The 19978-nt window shown below is 42.3% G+C and overlaps 1 protein-coding gene across 7 annotated transcripts in view; it reads left to right on the top strand.

The window, feature by feature from the left end:
* Positions 1-19978, top strand: part of agrn (agrin) — a 261140-nt gene that overhangs the window by 142508 nt on the left and 98654 nt on the right. For all 7 annotated transcript variants that reach the window (XM_025902006.1, XM_025902005.1, XM_025902007.1 and 4 more), the window contains one exon: positions 7497-7712. In XM_025902006.1, coding sequence (XP_025757791.1) covers positions 7497-7712 — 216 coding nt within the window. The remainder of the gene's footprint in view (positions 1-7496; positions 7713-19978) is intronic.

The following is a 19978-nucleotide window of genomic DNA, read 5'->3' as shown; positions in this document are numbered from 1 at the left end:
TCTTCATCTCATACAGTATTTCTTCTAATAAAACCTGTCCCTCCCTCCCCTCCGCCCCTACCTCCTCTGTCTTCAGTTTTATCTCTCATTTTCTGGCACGCCTTGGTCTGTGGAGTTTGGTAAATAAGTTCATCCTGCATGTTAGCCAGGTCATGGCCCAGGCGCTCAGCTATGCGAGCCTGTGTGTTGCATTCAGGAAGCAGGAGGAGAAGGAAATTGATTGCCCCTTTTATGTGAGCGAAGGAGAAAATACTGTACTGTACCAGCCATCGCACACACACACCCTGCACACAAAGACATGCTCACACACTCAAAACTCTCCATCTTCAAGCAGAGAACTGCAGCCAAAGGCGAGGAGAAAATACAGTAAACGAATAGCTCTTTACAGTTTTTCTTTTCTTCAGTTTGTTCATTGTGCTGTTGCCCTGATAAGAACAGCACTGGAAAAGCAGAACGAGAGAAAAAGTTTTTTTTTTTCTTTCTGAAAATCCTTTGAAAGTGTCTCCTTTCTTTCCCTCCTTCACCCTTTTTCTCTCTTCTCATTTAACTGGTTTAAAGAAGCAATTTCTCATATTGAGCTGGTAAGGTGGGGTGTTCCATTGTGAGCAGACGTTTTCTTCATTCACGCTGGGTGTTGTAAGATTGCAGCGAGATCGATAATTGACTCCATTGGTCCCCGAGGACCGCTAACCAGAGATCAATAGAAGCAGTGTAGGGTCAGTTTTTACCCCCAGATATTTTACAGCTGCCGGCCACCTTTATGTTTCTTTATGTTTCTATTCTGCAATGACACTTTGGGACTCTGGGCTGTGTATAGCGTCAAGCGCGGATAAGGAAACTATTAACAAATACTCCACCCATCTATTGCTTTTTTTCCCCCAGACCTATGCAAAGCACCTATAGCCTCAGAGCTGCACGCGGCCTGCACGAGAATTTGATTTTCAGAATTAGATTTTCACCCCAGAGCATCGATTTGGAGAAGAGTGATGTGTAATCACTGCAGTGAAACCTAACAGTTATTTTTAAAAAGCACTGCAGGGAATTTGATACAGAGGCAGCTTCACGTGTGTGCGTGCGTGTGTGTATTTGTGCATATGTAAACCACCTGTGTGCATGACGGAAAGTTTCCACTAAAACCTGATGAGAGAAGCCGCTTTGTGCTGATTGCATCACTAGCTGTTGCCATAGCAACCTGTCCCCTCACTGCAAAGGTCTTCTGGTACAGCTACACTGATAGAGAGGCTAAAGCCCTCTTACCGAGGTGAGGAGAGAGAAGGAGACAGAGGGAAAGAGGGGACTGTTAAAAGCCGCCCGGGCAGGGAGCACATCTGTATTACTTAGTGTCAGCTGAAAAGAAAGAGTCCCTTTATTAAGAAGTAAGTGGAAGATGTCCCCTAGGAGTGCTAGAGGGTAATGAATTTAGAGTCATTCAACATTAATGTGATGTCGCTTCGATGCCACTGAGCTGTATCTCCCTCCATCAACTTTCCGTTCCTGATTTTCTGACAGTCACTAGGTCATTAGTCAATGCCGAAGCCGCCGCGTGCAGATTTAATCTGATCACCGTACGACTGGCTTCACCTGAGCGGGGTGTCCAGCACTTTTGCCATTTGTGCATCACTGGCCTCAACAGTCCCGGTTATCCAGCCGCTATTCTTGTCACCCATGTAAAGTTCAGTATTGTTAATTATTCATGCACACCTTCCTTTACCTTCCCTCTCACTTGCTTCTTTCCTCTCTTGCTGAAACAGACCAGACCGCTGTAAAATAATTCAAAAGTATGACAGGCCGAGCCAAAACCAGATCTGCAAAGACGTGTATTCCTTCCCTAAAGTAGCCACTTTGAGGCGCTTCTGTCAAGCCTTATTGGGTCTGAGCACGCTCATGCTCGTAACAACAGTCCATTTCTGCACCCCTCCTTTTGCTTTGTTTGAGGTAGATGCAACAAGGCAGCAAAACAATGAAACTGATAGAGCATTTCACCACAAACACAGGCTGCGGGACATATTGTTCACAGAGCACAGGGTAGACGGCGTCTCAGAGTGATGGGAACTTGCTGCTTCTGCGTCATGTTTATTGAATCTGTGTTCCTCTGAATCTGTGTCGAAAAGCTAGCCGCTAACACATGTCGCCCGGATAATACACAGTATGAAGAGGTGTATATCCCTTATCCCACCGTGCATTCGATCAAATTCTGATCGAACTCTGATACTCCGCTGTCCTGAAACGGTCTGCTTTTGTTACTTACTGGATTAAAAAACCACTCTGTGTGTGTATATGTGTTTTGCTGCACAAAAGAAATGAACTGAAAAGTGCATCAGCCTAGTTCCATTCTAAATCCAAAAGCAGCAGAACTGGCAATAGAAGATGTGGAAAATTGCCACCAGAGAACCATGCATTACTTTCTTTCAAATCACAAAACACATCGTTTTTCCGCTGTGGCTTTAATCAGAACAGCACCGTCATTTTCCTTTCATAGGCGCTGAGAGCCCCCCCTTAAATCTCTGACACCATGTCACATTTAATGGGTGAGTCGTCCAAACGCAGGGATAACATGTTACCTGGACTAGACGCTTGCCTCGACAGTCACAAACTGGACATGCTGTCTTTTCTTCCCAATGGGATTTTCTTCCCCTTGCCTCCGGTAGCAAAGAAAACAGCATGGAAGTGAAGCTTTTAACGCTGCGGGGCTTGGAGGGAGATTACCTTACACACTTACATGGACCAATGAGCATTTGCACACACACATATTCACACTCATTGCACTCACAAAGACATTTGCACCAAGAATCGAAAAGCTTACATTTATAGTGAAAATGGCAGAAGCCTGAGTGGGCTTTTGCAATTTTGTACACAAAAGCATGCACCTTCCCCGGCACTTAAAACAGCTCTAGAGGGTTGTTGACCAAGTCTGAAAGCTGGAACCAGTGCAGCTAGGTGCAAAACGTTACAGCATTTTCTATTTCATATTACAGTTATTACCCAAAAGCAAAACAAAACATAGCCTTAATGATTCTTTTGGTTCTTTTAGTACCAGCAGTCCATTCCTCATTAATTACAAATAAACATTTTTACCGCCAGAGCAAGCTTTGCTGTCGGCCTACACATGACATGGATTCACTACTCGACTAAGATAAGACCTGTTAGTCAGTGTCACAGCTTTGTTGTTCTTGCAGTAAGCGGCTTTATCAGAGTTTCTAACATTAATGAGAGTAACACCCTGTTAATGCTGGAGCACTTTGCTCAGTTTTTAATATTGTGAGGCACAATCAACACCTAAAAATCGGTGCAGTCTAATAAATAATCCCTCTTTAAAATCGCTGATCTTTATTGGCTCATTGGAATTGTTAGAAATGAGCCGAGAGACACCCGTGTGGCAGCGGTGACAGGACACATACAGATCTGGAAGTCAGCATCCTCTTCCTCTCACCTGATGTTTCAGTAATACAGAAAAACAAAGTAGTTATGTGTGAGACGCAGAATTCGTAAAGTTACTGGGCTTTGTTAAACCTGTACAAGTCCGGCGTGAGCTCACGACGATGTGAAAACTGTTCATTTAGCACCCACATAAAGTAGCAGCACTCCAAACACTTTGCTTCTGTGTGCTCTTCCAGCAGGAAGAGTTTTACATCGGCTTCTGGTAGATGATTGCATTCGCTTCTTCCTATCGTGTCTGCACTTCTATAGATCACCCGCCAGTCAAACTAGGTCGAGGGCGGCACAGTGGGAATATGATGTTGGCAAAGTTTTTGTTCGTGTTGTTTTTGTTTTCAGCCGTGGCAGATGATGCTGTTCATATTAACTGCCAAGGGATTTTGTTTGTCTTTTGTGCTAAAGAAATTGGACGTGTCAAACGTATCTGTTATGAGGTGCTGGGACAATTTTTCCCAGGGAACAGCTCCCAGTACATAACCCTGCAGCTTTTACACTCATTCCAGAGCCTGCGCTAGTATCTCTGTTTTGACAGAGGCCTCAGCTCCAGTGTCAGTCTTTTGTCAGCGAGCTAAGCTTGAGGCTACTGTGAGAGTTTCTTATAGGAAAGCATCACAGAACAGATCCCCTTACACTCCAGCGCTGGCATTCCTGATTTTTTTTTAAATCATTGAAACATTTTTACTGTAACTAATTATTACGTATTTTTAGAAAAAAATAAGTAAAGCATTTTATTTATACTTCTACCAGGTTAGACCAGTGTTAGCTATATTGCAGCACAGCTGATACATTTAGATCATAGAGAGATCTTTTTTGTCGACCTGGTATCTCGGTCTCTGGTGGGTTTTGTTTTTTTTCCGCTCCCCCTGCCATACTCTCAGACAACCTTCCTCTCTTGTACACATCTGACACAGCTCGATTGAATTTCACCTCTTGTCACTCTGCTCGCATGGTTTTGCCTCGGAGCCACACACTGACACCCACGTAGACAAACACACAGAAGCGCACAGGGTGCGTGGTGAGAAGTGACGGCAGAGCAGCGGGCCAGTCATGACAATGCCTTCATGCTAGCACCTGGCCACATGAACGCGTACGTGCGAGAGAGAGAGCCAGAAAGAGGGAGATAGACACCTAATGCCTACACCTCTCCAACACACACGCTGTCAAAAATACAGATGCACTCATGGATGGCTTTACACACACACGCACACTCGCTCCCCCCCCCCCCCCTCTCCCGGTAGAGAGAGTGAGCTCAGGTAGCTGTCAGGTGCTCCCCCACGGGGAACAGTGGGCCAGTCAAAAACAGCCTCCTCGCCTGTCACTCTGCGCGCTCACACATGCACACATATACACGCGTTCACACAATGTACTTTGGTGTGGGGAGAGAGACAGAATGAGATGCCTTGGGCAGATGCTGGACCAGTTGTCTGTGCTGCACACATAGAGTTTGTGTGTGCGTTTGTGTGTCTGTCTATCTGACTCTCTGTCTCTCTAGTACCACAAAAAGCCACCTGCCAGTGAGCCCAAGCGGACATGCCGCCTTTCGTTTAGTCCTAGCCTGGGAGCCAGTGATAAGAAATAGTTATCTGTGGGTGCACGAGTGTGTGAGTGTGTGACATGTATATACTCAGCGGTGACACTGGCTGCTCGCCTATCTAACCAAGTAGACTTTTTTTCAGAGTGGATTTTGGATTTTTATGTGCATTCGTCCATTGATTTTCAATCCGCTTGGTTACCTGTGAGAGTTTGCCATCTCTCTTAATGCCCCCCACCCCGCCCCCCTCCCGGTGCTGAGGCAAGGACGTCACGCCAGCTGGATGCCCAACAGCCCTCTAAGTGGGCACAGAGCCACAGCAGCTGTAGCTGCCATAATACGGGTCAATTACTCTCTAAGTTGATGTTGTGTACACATAACACGACCACGTATCCACGTGCGTGTCTGCTGTTTGCTTTTGCGAATCCAGCGGCCTCTGACAAAGTTTACAGTTTGCTGCTTCACATTTGATCAAAGCTGAGGTGTCAGTGGGAGGTTGAGGATCAAAGTCTTACGGGCCGTTGCTGCCTGACTTGCGAGACCTTGAAGTGTGTGGCTAACCTTGGTTTGTCTTCGTGTTGCCCCCACCCCGTGTGTGTTTTCCTGGATGGTGGATCATTGATGTTTCAAAAAGACTGCAGTCTTCTCACAGAGGTTTTGAAAATCAGCTGTCCACAAGACTGTGGGTATCAGCCTGCTGCCTCTCCATTGATTTTAATGTTGTTGCTGACTTTTATGAGGGGGAAAATTCTAACATTGAAACTTCTTCAAAATCAGCAAATGTACATACTGCGCTCGCTCTGCACGGGTGGGCACAGCCTCCCCGAACGAATCGAGAGCATATGTTTGCTTCACGCCACGATCACATTTAATCCTCGATGCTTTCGTGTTGCTGAACTGTGTTTCTACAAATATGCCAGTAGCTAATCTGTACTGAGACAAATTTGCCTGGTGTTAAAACATAAACTTCATCTGCATTAACTCATAAAAAGTTCTCGAAGAATCAGTGCGAGAAAAAACAATTTAATTGGACGTGAACAACATCGGGGCCAGTACTGACAAAAGTCCTGAGAGCTTTCTCAGAGAGCTGCTAACATAGCCGAGAAATTTCTGGCAATAATATCCAGCATAGGATTTATTTACATTAATGAGGATGTTTGACTGACCTTGTTGCTTGGTAGTCTTTTTTTTTTAAAAAGGATGATGCATTATCTTAGTGATAATAGGCAGAATGAGTAGTGAAATCAACTGTTAATAGCCTGGAATGTAATAAGCCAACTTTTAACATATGGCAAAACATAGATCTACTGATGCAGTAGTCCATTTCCATGCTCATAGTTGTTATATTATTAGGTTGCCTACATAGATATTTACCTGTGATAATATTTCTTATAAAGCGATGGGAATCCCACACTTTTATGTAAGTCTGCAAGTTGTGGAGAAATGAATTGAACTGCATCACAGTATAGCAGTGACAAAGTGCTGTAACCGTTCACTCTGCTGTTGAAAACCGGACAGACCCAAATCATCACCGCGCACTGTTGCTATTATTTCTCTAGTTGCCCAGTATGTTAGTGTTTTGATGATCTTTTTTATTTCTGCTGTTATAACGTTATTGAAGTGGGTGGGAGATGTGAGCCCACCCGTAATTAGATCGACCACAAACATTATCCCTGCGCGGTCTAACCTGCAGCGTTTCATTAGCTCGCTGTCATTCAGCGTTTGGAGAATGTTTCTCCTACCTCTTTGTAGCGCGCCGTTGAGTTTTTGCTGGCTCGTTTATGCAATGAGTGGTTTTATTTTGGCAAGTTTTTATACATTACATACAATAGTCAACTATAACTGCACTGGCAAATGTTGGACTGCATGAATAGTTCATAAAAGCCTTTTCAGCCTTTTTAAACTTAAAACCAAGAAAAATCGCTCTGCGTTGGCAGCTACCTGCAGCCTTTCTTACGTTTCCCATACATGGTTAGATGTTGTGAATCAGTCAGCACAGATCGATATCAGTATGGCGACTTTTGAACGCTAACTTAGTTCATATGGGCTCTAGTTTGGCATTTTAGGAATCATTATATCAAAAAAAGTGAAAATATTAATATGAAATAACCAGGTTATGTAAACTGCAAATATTCTATTTTCTCAAAAGTATCAAAGTGTTGTTCAGGTACGCTTCAATGCCATTACACTTTGTCATCCTTTTTAAAAGGCCTTCCCCCAAATCACAATGGTTTCACCTTCAGAGCTCTCTTTAAGGTTAAGATGGTTTGCAAATAATTGTTTCCTTTACCAGGATTTAGTTTGAACTTTGTGGGAAAGCATCAAAGAATTTTCTTAAAATTGTACTGCTAGAAACGTCTCTTTGTACTCTGATGCTTTTAAATACAGGATTATGTTAAAAGTGCTTAATTGAACTGTGCATTAGGTGTTGGGTGATTAAGTATTAACTCAACTGAAAATGTATTGACATTCGGCATTATCCGTATGAAATATCCTAACAGCTTCTTCTCTTTGTCGTTCTCTCTGGCAGGCTGCAGAGGGATGCTGTGTGGCTTTGGTGCCATATGCGAGCGCAACCCAAATGACCCGTCCAAGGGTGAGTGTGTTTGCAAGAAAGTGGACTGCCCGTCCTTTGTGGCGCCTGTGTGCGGCTCAGATTCGTCCACCTACACCAATGAATGCGAGCTGGAGAAAGCCCAGTGCAACGCACAGCGACGCATCAAGGTGCTGAGCAAGGGAGCCTGCTGTAAGTAACCATCAATCTATCTGCTAACCCTTCCAGGAGACAGCTGCAGAAATTAACCATTTTAGAAACTCACCTCGATCTCTGTCTGAGTCTGAAAAGTGTTCTCTCTCAAACAAATGGAGATTGATCTGAGATAATTCCTTGTGCTGTTTCTGCAAAGTAACTCATTTTCAGAAATCCCTCTGACATTTGTGAAGCGATCTGCTTTTTTCTGTCTCATCTTGTCTGAAGATTTTAAGGCTGTGATTGTAAGTTTTAATTACCTGTAGAAACGAGGATGAAAATAAGTCAGTTTGACCTTTGACATTTCAATTCTTGGTATGGTCAGCATCTTTGCAGAAGAAAATGGTGTGGGCAGGTTTGACTGTTGACCTGATACATTTATGAGATCTCCACAAACCACTAAATTTGTAAATGAGGTCGATAGCTTTCTCTGAAGTTTTGTCTTTAACATACACATGATCTGTACCTTTTAAAAGATCCCCAAACATCCAAATTCTTGGACTGAACAATCTGAGACTGACAAACTGCAGTGCATCACAATGAGAGATGAGGGTGAAAGTAGGGAAACGTAGGTGAATTAACATCGTAAAGCATGGCGATTGGAATTTTTGGTTCAAATGACAGAAACTGCACTTGTGATGTTCTGACGTTTGCACCAGAGGACGAGCACGGCCACTTAATTTGACAAACACAAAGCTGCAAGTCTCTGAGTGACACTAAATTGCTTGTTATTGTCAAGTAAATGGATTTCTATTACACCCTGTCCTAATACAACGTGCTTTGCCATCCTATCTTTATCCCACAATAATAAAACACGTCCCCATTACATCCATTCTATTGTCTTTCCAAAATGGCTGTGCTCCCAGGGCTTAAGCGCCACCTGCACCCTCACAAACAAAAAAGTGTGCCACTTACTGCTCCCATTGGTAGCCATCCAGTGTGTATTTTATCCCTAACCCCAGTGGGTGCCAATACTCCTGCTGTACCTCTCATTGCTTCTCTTTAGCAAAGCCCATCAAAATCCATGGCTCTAAGGAGCAGATTCCTGCCAAAGCTGCAACATTGCAGCAGCCTCAATGATAACTATAGTGTTTTGTCAGCGTCGTGCCTTTTCTGCCAGTGTGGGCCTACTGCTAATTCCAGGGGTCTGATTACAGTGCAGGCTCGAACCTGGCACTAATAACAAGCTTGGTGGCGGCCCGCTACTGGCAGAGTGGAAATAAAGAGATAGAAAGGACAGAGAGAGGACAGGAGGAACACAGGGTACAGCGGAGGAGAGAGAAAAATAGCATTTAAAAAGGGAGGGTATAATGTTAAGAGGAAAGAGCAACGAGACATTAAGACAGGGAGTGCGACACAAGAGCACGTAAGAGAGTACTTTAGTGATTGAACGAGTGAACAGATTACGAGAGAAGATTAAAACCAGAGGGAGAAAGTAGTAGTATAAGTGGTTTAATGATGGTTTATGGAGGGTTAAGGCCATCAGAAGCACCATAATTGGCCTTAGCAAAACAGCAGGCAGTCACAAGGAAAAAAATAAAGTAAAAAATAATAGTAATGATTATGCTAATGATAGTATTGCTGGTAATAACTACATGCTGGCCACCAGAGCAGACTTCCTCTCTTATCCTGTCACATCTGGAAGGAATTTCCTTTTCATTCCTCTGTTGGCTGTGATTCTGAGAGCCCAATGTGATTATTACTAATGACAAAGCCTGATTTATGTCAGCATTTTCATGCAGTCACTGAATCTGAAGGAGACAGGTGTGCAGTGTTTACTCAGCGGATGGCATCCTCAGCGCTAGCCTTGCTACGTTATGTACTTGTGCTTCTGTAACACAACTGGTGTCACTGTGATTTATGGTGTGATCAGTGCAATCAATGCAAAAGTAAAAATGACTCATTTAATTAACTCCAGCTTCCACCAAGACCCATTCAACATGGTTTGATTTACAGTTCCATTATTGTATCCTTAAAGCAGACTTTACAGTTCTGTTGAAAATCGACAAATTTGCTATTTTCTGATGCTATATTTTTCTGACAATCTTCTGATTGGTAGAAACGTTGAGAGCTGAGAGAACCAACCCCGGGAATCTATGTTTTAAACAAGCTGCCAGGTACTGATGAAGGTGACCTTAAAGCTTAAACAGCAGGTTATCAGTGCTTCTATTATCTTGAACTCACATTATTTGGTTTTTTCCCGAGTGACACATGAATAGCTTTGAAAATCATCCTTCTTTCTCACCTGTGCTATTTCTGATTTGCAACATATTTTGGTTGACAGTGAAAGCCGTCACTAACATCTGGTCAGTTTATTTACTTTTGCATTTATTGCAACATCCTCGTTAAAAGCTCCCACATATGTCTTATAGACAGAATAGAGAAGGGCAGGCGGCTAGAGAATTAAAAGAAATGTTTTACTGTGGGATGAAAGGGTCAGCCAAGGAGTAAGCAACAGTCTAACATTCATCAATATTTATATTTGTGTGCTTGTGTGTTTGAATGAATTCAAGGATGTTTGCACTTAGAAGGTGCGCACACATGCAGCAGGTACGGTATACGGTGTGAGTGTGAAAGAGGGAGAGAGCGTGCGTGTTAGGAGGTCAGCGCAAGCCAGGTGACAGGTTCTGATTCTCACTCTGCTTTCAATAAATTCAGCCCCTACAGAGGGCTTGGACGGGCCAGTTGGCTGAGATTATGGAGTTGTCAGTGCTGACGGAGGAAGAGAGAGGCAAAGGAGGGAAGGAGGAAGAGCGGTAGAAAGGTGAGGGAATGAGAAAGCTTTTAACTTTAAGAATATACGGGCAGCTGAATTGGTGCTTTTGTGCGAAGCCTCGTTTGACTCTTTCGATTTGAATGGCGGGTTTTCATCGGGGTAAGTGAATTGGCTACCGTTGTGTGACGCCGTCATGTTCAATTCAAATCAACTCCGGAGTCTTATCTGGCACTCAGGAGGAAAGTCACAAAAGAAGTTTTTATTTCTCTCACAGATTATGCCCCTTATGTTTTTTTAAAAAAAGGATGGGAGTTACATTACACGGGAGCATTTTGTTACCACCAAGTACAACTTTGGAGCTTGGGGTGCGTTTTGTTGCAAACAGGAGGAAGCTGTAACCAGCAAGTCCCTGACATCTGCAGGATGCTGACACCTCCAAATGTCGGCTTTCGGGCGCTTACTTCCTACTTGACTGCTGCTGACATCACAGTGCTGTTCTCCAGTTAATTACTGACATATTGTGCTTCGACTTTCAAGAGGTTTTTACAGGCACTTTAGCTACGGTCACAGCTTTGAACACCAAATAAGGTGGCTTGTTTACAACCTAGACTTTGACAGATGCCTGTGTCCTCCCACTATTCCCATTGCACAGTTCACCTTAGCTCAGTTTCACTCGGTAGTGAAAAGAAAATTCCCCTTAAAACATGTCCATTTAGCACCTCACTCATAAAACTGAACTGGCTATTATGACATTTTAGTTCCAAGGAAATGGTGTAAGTTCCCTCCTGAGGGCAGGACAAAATGACCCATTCATTGTTGAGGTGCAGGCACTTAGTTTCCCTCCACTGCTCCACTCTGATATTCGCATAACCTGCCCCTTAATGGTTCAGACCATCTCCGACCCAGCTTCTTCATTATCTTTCTTTTGTTCTAGATGGATGATTTGGGATCGGTGGGGTTACATTTCCGGCAGTCAAGCAGGCAGGCGGTGAGCACATAATGGCTTCAGATATTATCGAAATTAAAAGGAGAGGCCGCGTTTAAATTGGCCCCGCAGGAGTGCCTGATAACAACACGAGGTGATAAAAAAAGAAAGAAAAAAAAAGTGGTCAGTTAAGAAAAGGAAGGCCTCAGAGAGGGAGACAGAGAGAAGCTCAGACACTTTATGGTTTAGAGAGAGAGAGACAAGAGACATTTGGGGAACTGTGTGTGCGTACGTTTGTGTGTTTGCGCACGTTCTACAGTCAGCTAGGGAACGTGCACCACATCTACTGTCCTAATATTGAATCAGAGCAGAGTGGTAAATACACTCCCTTTCCCAGAGAGAGACACAGAAGTGCTGCAGAACTCATCTTGTGTGGCCACTCTAGTGGAACATGGAGTTTTCATTCTTCTTTACTTCCCTCCCCCCCACACACTTCTTTTTTCTTCTTGATGGAGTGCAACAAGTAATGCAGAAAAAAGTGGAGAGCATGCGCGTGTGGGTGAGGTGACTGGGGTTCGAGAGTGTGGTCGATGGGAGATTGATTTTATGTATGTGTGAGAGCGCACGTGTGTGTTCTCGAGAGTTGGCTATCAGCACGGCCCCCTACCTTCTGCTCAGTCAGTCCACTCTGCTCTCTCTCTCTCTCGCTCTCTGCACTTTAGAGAAGGTTTTTATCTCTCCAGCACCGAAACACTCTCGAGTCTTCACAGTGAAAGGAGAAAAGGCATCAGTGCTCCACACCTGCTTCTCTGTCTGCTCTTATATACTGCAGACAGGCAGTCGGACCCAGTGTGAGAGGGATGTGAACTGCTCCTTAAACATAAAGCAGTACACTCCTACTTGTTGTATTTAGTTGTAGCATATGAAAAAAAAATACATTTTGCAGCAAACATAATACCCGATTGAGTAAATTTTCTGCCAGCTTCGTTAGAAAAAAACGACTGTGTTCAGTGCTTTTGTATTTATATGAATGTTTCTTTTAAAAATCAACGAATATTTGAGCAATTTTTAGCACAAGACTCTGACTGGTTTTTTAGTACATAACCAAAAACCATCATTATGAACATGACAGTGTTTTTCAAATAAATTCACCAAAGCAAAATTGGCCTTATTTGTGAGTTTCAGTTTTTCCCGAAAGACTGACAGCCTATGTAGGTAAATATGATTTTTTTTCAGTGTAAAATATTACTTCAAATGATTGAACTTTGTGAAGGATCTTCTGTTCTTGGAACAACTGAAAATGAAGTCCTCTGTTCCTGGAAAGAGGCACAAATGATTGACTGAAAATGAGTTGCTGTGCATCCACCTCTACCTGATGTATTTGTACCTTACCAGACAAAAGCAGGCGCAGCAGATTTATCCAACAAAACAAATGTCAAAGTGTCTGATGAGAGTTGTCGTTATGAGCGTTTTCATGCTGGTCCCCCCCCCACGGGTTTACTTTGGCGCACTTTGTGTCTCGTGTCTAATGACGCTTTATTGTGTGGTTGTGAGCATGCCTGCATGCAAACATGCAAACATGCATGAAACGGACCAATCAGGAGGAAGAAAGGGAATATCTATTGAAAGAAGTGTTAATCTTTCCTATAAAATAGGATAATTTTTTTTACAAACAGTACAGTACTGTGCAAAACTCTTGAGCCATCCATTATTTCTTTATATTTTTTACATTTTGCTTTCAGCTGCCAGACTTTCTTGCCATCTTGAGCAAAAGTTCTCCAGGCTTTCTGAAGGTGCCAACTTTACATTGTGTCTTTATTAATTTTGTTACTGGCAGCATGTCACACATCATTTGATTCTCATTTCTTCTGTAGAGTCTATAAAAAATACCAAAGACAGAATTTTTAAAATAACAAAGAGCTTCTAGGCAAAAAGTTTGGTCTGTCTCGGCATGGTGTCCAGTGTGTTCATATAAATTTGAAGAAACTGGACAAGTGGGAGCAAAAGATGAAGTGACATGCATAAAATGTTATCGACAGCAGGTGAACAGTATCTGAAAGTCATGTCCTATAGAAACAGGAAAGATATCCAGCAAAGACCTGACACAGGACCTGAGACTTTCAGCGGATCTATCGCATCAGATAGGTCTCGGTGGAGCGGTGGCTATCAAGGAGCCATTCTTAGAAAGGGAAGCACAGAGGAAATGCTGACAGAAGCAAAATTTCACAAGAATTGGACTGAAAATAAAATTAACAGGTCTTATAAAGTGATGAATGCCATTTGAAATTTCGTATTTTAGTTTAAATCACCATCACTAGGTACAGGGGAGGTCAGGAGAGAGGTACAACAGTGAGTAACTACATTAATCTAAAGAAATAAGGATCAAGACATCTGCACAATACTGTGTATGTGTAACAGATCTTTCAGTATGCTTCTTTACTTATGTTGTTTGGGATCATGCAAGAAATCAGAAAAACCATTGTTATTTGAATCTGACATGCGGGCCAACACATTGTTTCCATTCCTCTTGTTCACATCTCCCTTTTGCTCCTAAACCATTGTTCAGAGAAAGCCAGTGAATCAAAGAAAGTGACCTAAGCTCATTACTCCATCTGTACATTTGGTCTTTTGTCTTTTGTTGGTCTGGCCGATTGTTAAGGTGTCTGGGCCGGGCCAGGTAAAGCCCTGATTTATCTTCCCTCGTTGGGGCCAAAGCTGGCTAGGAGAGGAGGTTTGTGAAAATCCTCTGCAAGCAAAAAAAATCCTCATTTTGGAGCAGAGCTGGAGAGTGAGGAGATGAAGGCCAGCCTGCTTTACTCCTCCTTCACCCCCCTTCTTTTACTTCTCATTTTTCTCATGCTAAGACGATTTCCTTTGTTACCCCGGTGGCATGCCCGGTCAGCCTCTGTAACAACGGGCTGGTGGTAATAGCTGTAGATGGTGAAGATGACTTCTGGCTTTGCCAAAGCAGATAACAGAATTCTGCAGTCAAACTGACTGAAGCCATCTTTACCTCCACACTGTTTCTCCAGTGCTCATTGCTTCCCTGTCCCTTCATCTCACCAGTATTCCTCCCACTTTTCTTTCCGTCTTTAATCCTTATTGTCCTTGTTACTTTTTAAAAAATATTCCTTTTCTTTTTCCTTCCGTCCTTTATTCTTTTCATGCATTTTGCCTCGCTGTTCCTTCTTCCACATCACTCCATAGTTCCTCAAGCCTCTCTTTTTTTTCACTTCTCCTTCATTTGCTCACTGTTAACTCCACCACAGAGGACTTAGTCACGCACCCCTTACTTCTTCTCCTTCGCCTTCACTCATTTTCCGCACGTTCCCTCGTCTCCTTCCTTTTTCACTCAGAGGCATCACGACAAAAATCTTTTCATTTTTTTTTCTCTCTTTTTTCTGTTTCTTGCTGATATTCTCATCAGTAGTAACAAGTCTGCACAGAGACACAAATGCGGAAAGTGATCAAATTTCTCCGGGGTTATCGGTGAACACATTTATTCGCACACACGCGCACACACGCGCACACACTAACAGACACACACAGGGCGAGAGGTCATTGTAAATAACTCGGCTTTCGTGCTTTCATTTCCCTGGGGCATTGACTCTTGCTTGGCATTCATAACCATAACATGCACAACCTGACGGACTCTGTGTGTGTGTGTGTGTGTACTGATAGTACATAGACACGCACACAAAGGCATATTTAGTGAAATATACACACACTGCAGGCATTTTGCAAACCGATAGACTGAAAAATATACATTCTTGTTATCAGCACACACACACACACATAAAGAGATGATAATGGGCTGTGCTTGGAATTTCTCTATCCATCTTTACTTGCTGTTCCACTCGTCTGCAACCACTGATACTTGTAAGACAAATCCCGTCTTCTGCTTCATCTCTCGCTCGCTCTTTCTCCAGTGCTCACCTCTTTGAAATCTGCAGGCAAAACACCGATTATGTACACACATCCATATCCACATACACCTGCTTAATCCCAGACAAGGGGTTGTGTTTTGAGACTTTTTAATGTATTTATGCATTTGGCTTCTCCTGAATAATACATTGTTATTTGTTATTTTCACTGTGTATGCTTCGAGAGAGATGGAATGGAGTGAAAATAATAAAAGCGGAGCGGTGCTGAAAAATATGAGGATAACTACCAGCTCAGCCGACAATAGCGGATATTTTATTTCATTTCGTGCGGAACAAGAATGACGACAAGTGACAGGAGACGGATTTCTAAAGAATATTTGTTTCTCTCCGCGCTGGCTTTGATTCTGTGGCATACAACAACAACAACGACGAAAAGATCGCTTATTCACAATCATCATTAAAGGATCGCAGCGTGGATTGAATAGGATAACTGCTTTATTTAATCCATTTTCAGATTATTACTCGTTTTATGTTAATGTATGTACAGGAACACATAATCAGAAATACAATATTGTGGATAATCTTGTTATTTCTTTCTACCGCGGAGTCAGAGTTTTAAACAAGGAGTCATTTTTTAAGGTGGCGTTGAGCAATAGATCCCCAGGCTTTTCTTTGGCTGCTGTTTCAGCTCTTGTACGTGACCATTTTTAAAGAAATGCTTTTTAATTGTTGAACCACTTATAAATGACCTGTGAATCAGTGTTGTGTCGACACATAGCAGACCAATTAGAAAAGGATCCATTTTAAACTGTAACTTTAGGCACTAGAAAAACGCCTAATTTGTTCCAGTGTCTTTAGTTAAATCTATGAGAAATGTCAGAGATGATACAGTTTGTCAGGAATAAAGTATTATTTTTGCACGAGCAAGGTGATTCCCAAAGAGCTATTAGCCAAAAACCTGGCATGTCTCGGCATGGTGTGCAGCCTGTCCTTAAAACATTTAAAGAAACTGGACAAGTGGAGGACAAAAGAACAAGTGACCTGTCTGAAAAAACTATCTGCAGCATTTGGAACAGTATCTGAAAGTCCTTGAAAAGCCCTGGAGAGCTGTTCCTGAAGGCTACTTGAAGAAATGACAGGAAAGCTTACCTGAAAGAGTTGAAGAATAAAGATGAGCAAAGCAAATATTGACTTTGAAGCTCATTAAAATTGTAAAATTGCCTGTTTGCCTTACACTGTATTTCCATGTATGCATGTGTGCACATGTTTGCACATGGTTCAGTAAATTGCTTCTTCTAGCCAGATATAAAAAAATGAGGGATAGCTCAAGACATGTGCACAGTACTGTAGAAAACGTCAATCTTGTGCATGTATATCTACACTGTATTCCCTGTTTACACACAGCACCTTTATACAAGGTTCCTTCATTACTGTTCATCCACTCCTGCCTTGCTGCTTATTTAAGGTCTGTCCATCGACTACATCCACTCCCCAGAGTAATGCTGTGTTCACATTGTTGCAGTGGAGGGCAAATTAGATACTCCTTGCCTTCAGTGGGTGATTGATTGTAAATCAAAGCACCACTGATGTAAAATGAGCAATCAGGGTTGTAACTTTTCAAAGTTTTACCTTTTTTCTCAACAAGGTGCCGGCCACTTAGACGCAGTCTTGTTCGGGAATCAACCGGCATTGTGTCGCCTCAAAGCTGAGATGATGTAGCGCAGTGGTTATCGATCAAGGTCGTCAGGAACCAGAGTCCTACTGGTCTTTATGTTGGTGACCTAATCAGACACTGTTAGGCCTGGGTTAGAATGTGAATGTGCTTAACTGAGTGGGAGGAAAGAAATCCAGCAGTCTATTGTCCTCAGGATTTTAAGTGCTCAGTATTCAGTGTTCATAAAGGAACTGGGGCATATACACTATACGTTGTCTTAATCTTGCCACAAATGTATATGCAAAATTTGCATGCACTACTCTATGATCCATAGGTAATCAGTATTAGTGAATGGCAGAAATACAGAGGTGGAGACGGACAAGTAGGCAGTAAAGGGCGCTTCGTGGCTTTTTACTGGAGGAAAGACATGGAATGATTTCTGTGATTAGAAATTTATAATGAGACTACACCTACATCTTCATCGGTAAAACAGCCACAAGTGACAATTACAAGGTAGTAATGTGCAAATTTCCATCCATTTCATGAGATTCTCTTAAATCATAGGAAATGCCGAGAACATGGCTCAGCCAGAGGACTCGGTGACCTTGTCGATGAGTTGGAAGTGTGCAGCTTGTTGCCTGCAGCTGTTAATCCCACTGTTCATGGTTCAAAAAGATTTATATGACAGCGCCACTTGGTGACATATCATCATAAAAGCCACGATGCTTCATAATAAAAGTAGTCCAGTTCTTTTTAGTGCTATGCCCCATAAATAGGATGTACAAGACGGCTGTCAGTTAATTGCAAAGAGCAGTCAAAAGAGAAGCCAACATAAACAGTAATAATGAATCTATTCATCATTTACTCTAAGCCCCTGGTGGCAGTGGCATGTGCCAATGGCAGACTCTACCAGTAACTTCTATTATGAGTAGATAATCACAGAACAGAAGAAGGAAACGCATAAAACAGCTATTGTGAAAACACAGTTGGTTTCCATGAACACCTAATGGACTGTAACTTTAAAATGATCCATCAGAAAAACAAAAGGCAACAAGGAAAATAACAATTAGTTGCAAAGTTCAAAACAGTTATTTTTATTCTGTTGCTTTAGCTGCTAAAAGTGGCATTTTTAAAATGATTTTCCCGTTTCTGCCTGAAACCTTGCAATTAAGCTGTAAGTGTTTTCTAGTGGCACTAGAGCTCCTGTAACTCTGTGACTGCATGATTTCGTGTAGAAAATATTTCACACTGAATTGCTTATACGTCAAGGAAATAATAGTGTTCTCTGTGTTTCCTTCGTTGCCCATTTTTGAACACTTCCTCCTCGTTCTGTTGACTCGGATTCAAGTTTTCTTTTGGTTTTTTTCAGCAATAACACAAGCAAATTAAAATGCTGCTTTTTAGTGGACCAAATAGTTCAGTTTTATCTCATTCGCCAGGACCACTTGACCGCTGAGGCTAACCCATATGACTTTTCTCTGGCAAATGTTGCCTTTTTTATCGTTTTCCTCATTCACCTTAACTTCATTCCAGCTTTGTGAAAATTGTAAGGACAGGCCAATATACCTTCATGCCGTAAAATGTGTTTGTGTTCTATGGCTTTCAATTTTCCTCACAATTAGAATAAATGGCTCACGTAGACACACACACACACACACACACACACACACACACACAGACAGTCCCTGCCTGCAGTAATAATGCTTGCCAGAAAAGAGAGAGAATAAATCCAAGTTATTTCCATCTACTGTTTGTTCTAAATAAATGTCACTTCTTCTGCTCCACTTTCATGCACACTCTCTCTTCCTCCTGCAGCCTTATCAAAATTTAAATTGTTGTCGTGTTAAATAGGGTCCTATATTGGAAGGCTGAAATGGGCATGTCGCCTTGAGCAGGTTTATCTGGTTGTGTGTTCATAAACGTGCTTTCTTAGTATTAAAGTTAACTCCTTGTTATTTTTCCTAATTAAGCCAAAATCCTCAGTGCAAAGAAGTCATTACTGTGGTGTGTCTTCATTTCCCCCCTGTTCATTAGCTTTAATATAGATATCACATACAATAGATAGTAATTGACTGATTGTCTCAGTCAGTTATTGGAAATAAAAAGTCAAAGCTTAATGTGCTGGGTTCTAAATATTGTGACTTATGTTTATTCATACGCAGGTTATGAGCTGTGAACTGTGAGATCTTCTTATTTGCTTAATATTAACAGTTTTTGGATCTGCTTTCAAGAGTTAATGAGAATAAAGCAAAGTAAGCCCAAATTTTTATTGTTAGTCACCACACAGCTTCAGCACCCAGCCTGGAACTGCTGACTTTAAACTGCTTTCATGATATGGCTTTAGATTTATCTGCTCCTTTATCAGCCGGTGACAGAGAACTCTTAAATTGATGTTTATTTAAGTGAGACTATTGAAAAAAAGAGATAATGCAGCGTGCACTATCGCACTTTGAGCTTATCCTGCATTCAGGTGAAGAGTGTGCTGACACTGTATGTCTTCACGCAGATGTGCCTGTGTTTGTACTGAAGACCAAACACCCACTGTAAGGGACTTTCCAGCAGCTCTGAACTGCATTTCGCCCCCAGCGGCTACCGGTCATTAGCAAGTTTTTTGATAGCAAAGGCCAAGCTTCACTGAACATCAGTACTGATTTTGGCTCCCCACCACCACCAGCTCCAGTTAATCAGGAGCTAATGAAAGGAAATTTGTGGCATATGCGCCACTTAGCCCACATGAGTCTTTGTACCTCTTTCTGGGGGCAGGGGGGATATTCTGAATGCAAAACTGTGTTTCAGGACACAATTCAGTCCCCAAGTCTCCAAAAACTGACAGAACCCAACTGGCTGTAATGTAATTAGCATTTAAATAATTTAATTACATTTTATTTGTAATATTTGATTATATTTAATTCACAGTACCTATTAGCTCAACTTCCATCATTTTCTTAGCTACCTTATTCACAAGGGGTCGCCACAGTGGCTAGCTCCATGGCAGACTTTCACACAGGATGCTCTTCCTGATGTAACCCCAGGAGATTTTTGTCATTCATGAAACGTATGTGGTGCTGAGGGATTTTTACAGTG

This window comes from Oreochromis niloticus, linkage group LG20 (genome assembly GCF_001858045.2).
Source record: "Oreochromis niloticus isolate F11D_XX linkage group LG20, O_niloticus_UMD_NMBU, whole genome shotgun sequence".
NCBI lineage: Eukaryota > Metazoa > Chordata > Actinopteri > Cichliformes > Cichlidae > Oreochromis > Oreochromis niloticus.
Note: the sequence above shows the minus strand (reverse complement) of the source record. Positions and strands in the feature narration are given on the sequence as shown.